The sequence below is a fragment of the Otolemur garnettii genome, unplaced genomic scaffold (genome assembly GCF_000181295.1).
Source record: "Otolemur garnettii isolate 467f Iridium unplaced genomic scaffold, OtoGar3 scaffold00182, whole genome shotgun sequence".
NCBI classification, from domain to species: domain Eukaryota; kingdom Metazoa; phylum Chordata; class Mammalia; order Primates; family Galagidae; genus Otolemur; species Otolemur garnettii.
The window spans coordinates 2,753,840-2,762,442 of NW_003852577.1; the positions used below are offsets into that span (position 1 = coordinate 2,753,840).

General features: G+C 54.9%; 1 protein-coding gene across 2 annotated transcripts in view; it reads right to left on the minus strand.

Annotated features, from left to right (window-relative positions):
* Positions 1 to 2,561: 2,561 nt before the first annotated feature.
* The window catches only part of NATD1 (N-acetyltransferase domain containing 1), a 14,791-nt gene continuing 8,749 nt past the window's right edge, over positions 2,562 to 8,603 (minus strand). Inside the window, exons 2-3 of one of the 2 annotated variants that reach the window (XM_003800725.3) lie at positions 7,237 to 7,355; positions 2,562 to 6,479 (exon numbers count right to left, since the gene is read on the minus strand). In XM_003800725.3, the coding sequence (XP_003800773.1) occupies positions 6,363 to 6,479; positions 7,237 to 7,355 (236 nt within the window). In that variant the 3' untranslated portion in view covers positions 2,562 to 6,362. Of the gene's footprint in view, positions 6,480 to 7,236; positions 7,618 to 8,603 lie in introns of those variants that run through there. The other variant, XM_023507439.1, reaches the window with a different exon arrangement.

The following is an 8,603-nucleotide window of genomic DNA, read 5'->3' on the forward strand; positions in this document are numbered from 1 at the left end:
AGCTCCTGTCAACAGTAGCACTAAGGAACAGGAAAGACATAGTCTGGAGGGAACCCATGTCACCTGGGATCTCGGGTCCTACCTGCCGCCAGGTGGCAGGAGGTGCAGCCTTGTGCCCACAAGTGGAAACCAACTGACTGCATGTCGCTCGCCATCTGCTGCCCCTCCCACCTGTCTAGTCTCATCTCCTTCCAGCCTCCCTTCCATCCTCACTCAGTTCCTCAAGGATCCATAACTACCTTACCTCACTTCCATTCACCCACCTGTTCATCCATCCATTTGCCCACCCATCCACCCAGCCATTCACTCACCCATCTGTCCATCCAAGAAAGATTCTGAGCACTAACAAGTGCCAGGCAGTGATCTAGATGCTGGGGTACTTCAGTAAAGAAAACAGAAAACAAAATCCCACCAGTGTGGAGCTTGTATTCCAGAAGGAGAGATAATGCATAATTAATAAGATAAATGCTTACATTATTATGCAAGAAGAGATAGATAGTTGGAAAAAATAGAGCAAGATAAGGGGAGGGGAAGTGGAAGGGCAGCAGTTTAACTGTGGAAGGAGAACAGGGAGGGAAGGCAGGAATTGGGCCGAGACTTGAAGTTGGTGAGGAAGGGAGCTGTGAGCATATTTGAGGAAGAGGACTCTGGCTGGGCAGAGGGCAAAGCATGTACAAAGGCCCTGAGGCAAGTGGGCTGTGCAGCTTTGAGGGAGAACAGGGAGGCTGTGTGATTGGTGTGAGAAGGGGAAGAGCTCAGGGAGGCAAGGTCAGAGACTTGGGGGCTGGATCACATTGGGCCTGCAGGCTGCTCCCCGCTCAAAGCCCACTCACCTTTCAGGCCCCAACTCACATGTTCCATAGTGAAGTTTCTTCCTGAACTGGGACAACTTTCAGGAATAAACCTCTCAAGGGGCCCCTCTTTGACTTCATGGGTTCCACCTTCTCCCTAAAAAAATTACTGAATCTCCCCAGCCAGATCTCCCACCTGAGTCCATGTTTAATGGCTATTAGTGTCTGTCTTGATCTTTGGAAGAGCTCCTCCCAAGACAAGGAAGTTTCACTTTTGTTGATCCAGTCCAGGGTAACATGCTCAGTCTGCCTAGCTGCGGGCCCACCATTCTCTCATGCTTTATCTGCATCCTCAGGACCTGGGATCAGCATTCCCTTACAGCGTGCCCCTGGCAGGTGAGGTGCCCCATGGCTTGTTGGCTGCAGGATCCCTTCCCTCCTCCATCTTGCAGAAGGCTGGGAGCCTGTAGACAGCACTGCCAGAGGCCCTGCCAGTGGCTTCCAGTTTGTCTCCACAGTATAAGGCATAGGAGACTGGAAGGAAGGAAGGAGCGCTTTGGGGATGTTTTTGGTGGTGTCAAAAGCGGGGACCAGCAGGCACACACTCCTAGGTCTTGTCCAGGCAGGGTGCCTCACCAGGGGGACCCTCAGCAGCCCAGAGACCCTGAGACACGTGTGGGTGACCTTGCTGGCTCCTCTCGTCCTTCCAACAATGGTTATCACCAACCCCCTGTGGAAAGCCCCCTCCCCCATTTGAAGCACATGGGCAGTTCCCATTTCCCTAACTCTCCGCTAGCTTTGTTCTTGGGAGCAGGGATGACTTCCCAGGAAACAGTCCCTCAAAGCCAGAAACTCGGGGTAGGTTATCCGCCCTGCTGCCCCATACAAAGTAATGACCCCATTTTGGGGGTAGCTCACTGTGCTCAGTGGCAAAACTAGTCCTTGCTGTATTATCTACTTTAAGTGGTTGGGGTGATGAGTCTGTCATTTGAAGGCAATGCTTGAGAAACCAAATGGCTCTGCCTTTGGTCATATCCCAAGGATGACACCTAGAAAGACTCTGGAGTGGGCTGGTGGCTTCTGACCACACTGGAGTATCAGCAGATATTGATAAACTCAGTTCAAGGCATGGCTAGAAAACCGGAGAGCGTTTTTACAATCAGAAATGAATCTCTTTAATATCTTGCAGACATGACTCTTACAACTGAAAGCACACCCTAATGTGACCCTGCAGCGGCAGTCAGCACAGAGTTCAGTCTCCTGGATCTCCTCTGTGAAATTTAGGGCAGCAATCAAGGAGTGGGACCCTGAGAATAGCAAAGGGATGTTTAGGTGGACTTGAACAAATCTGAGAATGCTAAACTGAGGAAGAAAGGAAGAATAGGGTATGTGGTCAGGGGCCACACTAACATTTCTGCTTACACTCCCAGCCTCACGTGCAATCCAGCCTTCCCCACCCAGCCTGTGCTCTTGCTCAGCCAAGCACCTTCTGGCTGAAGGAAGAACCCCGTTTCAGCTTTCTAAACAAGCAAGGAAATTATTGGGAGTCTTATCTTATTGCCTTTTTTTTTTATTTTGAGACAGAGCCTCAAGCTGTCCCCCTGGGTAGAGTGCTATGGCATCAAAGCTCACAGCAACCTCCAACTTCTGGGCTCAAGCGAAATCTCCTGCCTCCGCCTCCCAAGTAGCTGGGACCACAGGCACCTACCACAACGCCTGGCTATTTTTTTTGGTTGCAGCCATCATTGTTGTTTGGCAGCCTGGGCTGGATTCAAACCCGCCACCTTAGGTGTACGTGGCTGGCGCCTTAGCCACTTGAGTCACAGGCGCTGAGCCTGTTTATTGCCTTCTGGGGCCATCTGCCACCTTAAGTAGACAGACCTCATGGCACAGGATAGAGCAGACAGGGTATGAGTCCTCCCCAAGCTGTATGGCTACAAGCTTATGACTGTCCCACACTGAGCCTCAGTCCCGCTCTCATCTGTCAAACAGGCCTAACACTCCTGTCTCATGGCAGTGCTGACAGTTGAGTGGGGCAGGTGTGCAACAGGGCTAGTAGTTGCTGTGTGGAGCCCCAAGTGGGAGCCGGGAAGGAAAGTGCTCCTTTGGGAGTCTACTCCTCCCTGGGTAGCCAGCATGAGATGGGATGAGGCTGACCTGGTATTCTGGGAACAGCAACCACTGCTTCCCCTGATGGGTCCATGTGAGCATGAGGCTGGCCCTGCCTCTTCACAGAGCTCACAGCCAAGAGCGGTGCTGGCATGTCATCATAGGTTGTTCTCTAGAGGCCCACAAAGCTGCTCTGGTGAGGGAGAGGCCCCAGAGCCCTGGCTGTAGGAGGTGGCAGGAACTAAGGTGTGAGACCTGGGCTGGCAGGGAGGAACAGCCATGGATGGCAGTTACCCAGACTCTAGGACCCTGACACCATCACTGCCCTGTGAGAAGTCCTCACCAAACCTGGACTATGCTCAGACCCCTCAGATCCTCAAAGAAAAGTGAGGCTGAGCCCAACACGCAGAAAAAGTGGGGGATACCAAGGAGGGAGCCAATCCCAGCCTGGGAGACCACTCCCAGCCTGACTTCTCACTCCCTCCTCAGGGAGGCCCAGGGACTCAGAGGCTCTCCAGCTTCCTCACCAATTAAAAACAGAACTAAAGACAAAATTGCAGGGGGACAAAGCCAGGCAGCCAGTGCTGGGCCACACGGCATGTCCCTTCACCAGGCCTCACGTGTATTGGAAAGCACAATGTGCAGTCTGTTCACAAGTTTGAAAGTAACAAAGAGCTGGTCTAGAGACCAGCCTTGACCCAGACACCACCTGTAACGGGTCCTAAGTAGGAAAGGCACATAAGTTACCAACTATTTTGGCCAGGCAAGAAAGAGAAGCTCACCAGATGAGACTGGCAGGACAGCAAGTGGTCTGCAGGGGAGCAGGGACCCAAGGGTTCCTCTGCTGTGCCCTGCACAGGTCTTACTGAGACGTATTGGCCACAAGTGACTAGAGTATCCCAGGATAGCACAGAGGCAAGACTGGGTCACCAGGCACAGGGGGTGGCACCAGAGGCTAGCCGAGGGGTGGGTTAGGGGTTTCAGGGGTGTTTGTGGTGGGCCCAGAGCCCCTGGCCTGGGGAATGTGGTTATTGCTGCAGGCATGAGGCTCTCGAGGGACCACAGCCCAGCCCTGCATAGCCTGGTGGCCCCTAGAATGAGGTGAATGGTACTTTAAGGCAGCCTGAGGAGAGAGGCCCAGGTTATACCTGCAGGGCTCAGGCCCTGTGCAAACCTGGGCTGTAGACTCCATACCCCACGTCTGCTGGTTCAAGTACTGAGTGATCTATGGCCTGGCTGGTGGGCAAGTCACTTGTGAGGGCTTAGCACCAGGGTTGTGAGATTGAGGCAACAGTACAGTAGAGACAGGCCCTCTCCTTCCTGGTGCCACATGGCTCTCTCTGTTCCTCAGGGTCCCTGCTATACCTCTGGGGCCTCCCAAGGGAGTCCCCAGTGCCACCACTGCAGGGCCTTCCTATGGGCAGATTGGGAAGGTGGTGGGCCATAGTCCAGCTCACTGATCTACCAGGAATCATGATGGAGTCTGTGATTGAACTTGGGGAGGGATGTGCAGATAGGGAGGGGGTGACTCCTTGGGAGAAAGGGAGGAGGGCCCTGGCCCATCTGTCCACTCTTTGGCCTACAACCTGCTCTTTCACCAGGAATGGGGTACCTTAGTCCTGCAGGGGACAGGGGTAGCATGAGTCTACTTCCTGCCAGCTGCGTCTTCCTAGAGACCTAGGGACTTCTTTGGCAAACTCAGCTGCGGAGGGTGGTCTCAGCTCCCAGGAATTCCTGGAGGAGCAGAAGCATCTCACATGAGGTGAGGGCTGGGATTGCAGAGGGTGCTCAGGATATCACCACTGCTGGTCCATGCCCTAAACATGGCGGTGGGGGCTCTGGGCCCCTCAGAGGCATGCTGTCAGGCCTCACACATGCTGATCTCAATGGTCCTGGGGGAGGGAGAGGAAAAACCTGGGTGTACCATAACTGGGATGGGTACCTGGGCTGATGTGGCCGAGAGAGCAATGGGGCTCCCGTGCCAAGAGACGGGGCAGCATGAAGGTGAGTGGAAAATGAAACCATAGGCCACACCAGCAGCTGCCACAGGGAGTCAGATAGAGGGGTCACCATGACAACCAGTGCCCTAGCACGCACCCCTCCCTTGGCCCCAGCACCAGAGGAAGACATGGGGGGGTCCTGGTCAGTTTCTCCCTACCTCCCAAAGCCCAGTCCCAGACCCCCCCCACCCCCACCCAGAGGTCTGGAGGGGACACACCATCCCCAAGGGATTTGGTGTTAAATGTCTCAGCTTCAAAGAACCCCTAACTCCTGGTCACCCTTTAGCACCACAGATGAACAGGAACAAATCTGATGCTTTGGGGAATGGGGCAAAAGAAGTTGGGACCCTGAGCCCAAACCAACCCCTGAGAAAGCTGCAGGGCCTCAGACAGGATGGTCCCAGAGAAGCAAAATGTCCTGGACTGGTGACCAGGCCGTGTCCAGGAAGGCTGGTCTGGGGAGGAGCCCTAGTACCCAATGGGTGGCAGAGCCTGCCTAACTGTGGCCAGCCACAAAACAGGCCACTCTGGTATCTAGTGGCTGAAAAGGAAACCCCTCTGAGTTAAAATGTTTCTTCCTCTTGGGTGGCGAGGGTAGTTTTTGGACAGTCCATCTCCCTCCCAGCCCAGCTCTAAGACATCCACTCATCCTGCAGTTCCCAGGGTAGCCACAGAGCTGCACCTGGCAGATAGGTGCAGGGAGGGCAGCCCCCGAGGGATGGTGTCGGTGTCTTGCACAGCAATCTAGGAGAGGCCAACAGAAATTAGAGTACCAAGGAGAGAACACCCACCACACATATCTCCACCAGCCTGGCCACATGCCACATCCCATATGCATGTGTTCACATGTGTGTTCATGTGTGTGTGCGTGTGTACATGCACAGCTGAGCCTGTGCTATGCCCACCACTCTCCTTGGCTCTCCCGTTGGGGAAGGCTGCCCTTTCCTGTGGCTCCCACTAGGCCTAGAAGTCTGAGACAGAGAGGGGGAGCACACGTGGCAGGTGCAGCCTGACACTGTCACATTCAGATGTTGGCACATGAGGTTTCTTATTCCTCCTCTTGGCTCCAGGGCATTCTTCTTATTTGCAAAAAGGACACAACAGGCCCAGGAGAGGTGGTGGTTAGGGTCTCAAATCAGCCGTCCTGCTGACTGCTGAGCAGGGAACAGCAGGAAGGACCCAGACTGACATAGGCCCCCATGCTGCCTGTGGAAGGTCTCTGTGACGCCCTTGCATAGTAGGAGCTACTGAGACTGCCTGGCCTCCCCTGCACCTTGATCAACAGGTTTCTGCCCATCCTTGGCCAGCTGCCTGTAGTGACCTGGATGTGAGGCCAGATGAGGCTCCTTACAAAAATAACTCTGCATCTGTTCCCCGAGGGACCAGGTTCCTGAGAGCATGTGGGGCTGGGCAAAGGCCGAGTGGGAAAGTCTGGAGGGAGCACTCCTGCATATGGCCAAGGTCACGGCTGCAGCCTCTCCAGGTACTGTGGCAGGGGGTTCTCCTTGACGTACTTCTGGATGTACCAGCACGTGAGATGGGCCTTCAGATCTTCCTCTACCACAAAGTCCAGGGCAGCCTAGGAGCCAGGGCAGAGAGGACAGTGGTCAGCAGGGCCTATGGCCACTCAGCCCAAGAAGGTGGCCTTACTGCTTTCAGTGCAGCCCCCAAGGCCCCCCATTGCCCTCCCACCAAGGACAGGTCAGTAACTCCCTGGGTTTCCCCCTCAGAGCCCCCGTAGGAAACGCCCCTTGCCCCAGGCAGTGCCAAGGAGGGCCCTATACCCTCCCAGCCTGAGGGAAGTGAGGGGGGCCAGCAGGGGCCCAGCTAAGCCCAGGAATAGTGCCTAGGGGACACAGGGGTAGGGGAAGCCAGTAGGGGCCCAGCTAAGCCCAGAAGCAGTGACTGGGGGACAATCAGGGCCCTTCTTTGCTCCAGCTGTGATCCTCTCCCATTAGGCCCAAATCTGCTGCCTAGGAAGCTGGGGTTTAAGATGCTGTGGGGATGAAGAGGCTGAGGGCTAGGAATGGGGTGTGGGGCAATACACTTGAACACCCATCCATTTATTCTGTTTACCAAGTACCTATTACACGCCAGACCCTGGGTCCTGGGACAGAACCAGGCGCACTGTGGAGCTCCTGCTACACAGCGGGTATGTGGGGACCCTGGAGGCTTAGCTCTGCCAGGGCTCTGCAGAACAGGAAGCCTAGGCTCAGAGGGGCCACCACCACCCCCAAGAGCTGCGGCTAAGAAGCAGGCCAGATTCAGCAGCTAGGGCTGCTATCTCTTCGGGCTGGGAGGCATTGGTCCCCATGTTCCCAGACATAGCCACCTACCTTGGCAAGGTGCTTGGCGATGCCACGCCCACGGTAGGCATCAGGGACCTCGGTGTGCTGCAGGTCCACAACCCGCTTGCCCACATACTCATAGAGCAGCACAGCCCGGTCGTGACATCCTGGGGGAGTGGGAAGACAGGTGAGCCCATAAGGACTCCAGGACCTGGGGAGCTCAGCCAGCCCTGGTACAGAGTCCTCAGGGGCCCAGTGGACTCTGGCATGGAGTCTGGGGAGGAGGGACAGGCATGGAGACATTTGACTACTGGAGTTGAATCCTGAGTAACCTCTGTGCCTCAGTTCCTCATCTGGAAAGTGGGGATATAATAAACTGTTCCTCATAGGGCTGTGTGGAGGATTAAATGAGGTGACCTCTGCGAGACGCTCAGAACTGTGCCTGAGCCCCACCTGAGCCTTTGTCACAGCATCAGCCTCAGCAGTCGAGGCCCCCTTCCTGCTCTCTGTTCCCCACCTAAGCCCATCCCAGGGGCTGGGAATCACAAGACCCAGCACTGGATACAGAGCAGAGCTCGCAAATCTGCAGCTGAAACAGCGTAGAGATGAGAGAAATGGTGCTGTGACATGTGCATCAGATCATTTCCTGAACCTGGCACAGTGTGGAAGACCAGAGGATGGTGCAGCCAGGGTACAAAAAGAGCTGACACCTGGCACAGGAACCCACCTGGGCCTCCCAGGAGCATCCAAAACTCCCGTCACACAATTACACAATTACACAATTACACAAGTTCTCCCAAATGCAGTTTCTCATGCTCCATCTATCTGTCTGTCTGTCGACCCACCTATCCATCCATCCACCCATCAATCCATCCATTCATGTGTCCATCCACTTGCCCACCCATTTATTCATTCGACCCACTCACCTACCCACCCATCCATCAACTCACCTATCCATTCATTCACCCATCCATCTGCTCATTCACTCACCTATCTATTCTTCTACTCATCTACCCATCCACACACTCATCACCCATCTATCCATCCACCTACCCACTCATCCATCAACTCACCTATCCATTCATTCCATTCATTCACCCATCCATCCACTCATTCACTCATCTACCCATCTACACACTCATCACCCATCTATCCACCCACCTACCCCCCCATCCATCAGCTCATCCATCCATCAACCCACTCATCCATCTACCCACTCATCATCCAACATCTACTCTCCCGGCTCGGTGCCTATAGCTCAACCGGCTAAGGTGCCAGCCACATACACCTAAGGTGGCGGGTTCAAATCCCCAGCCAGGACCCGCCAAACAACAATGACGGCTGCAACCAAAAAATAGCCAGGCATTGTGGCGGGCGCCTGTGGTCCCAGCTACTTGGGAGGCGGAGGCAGGAGA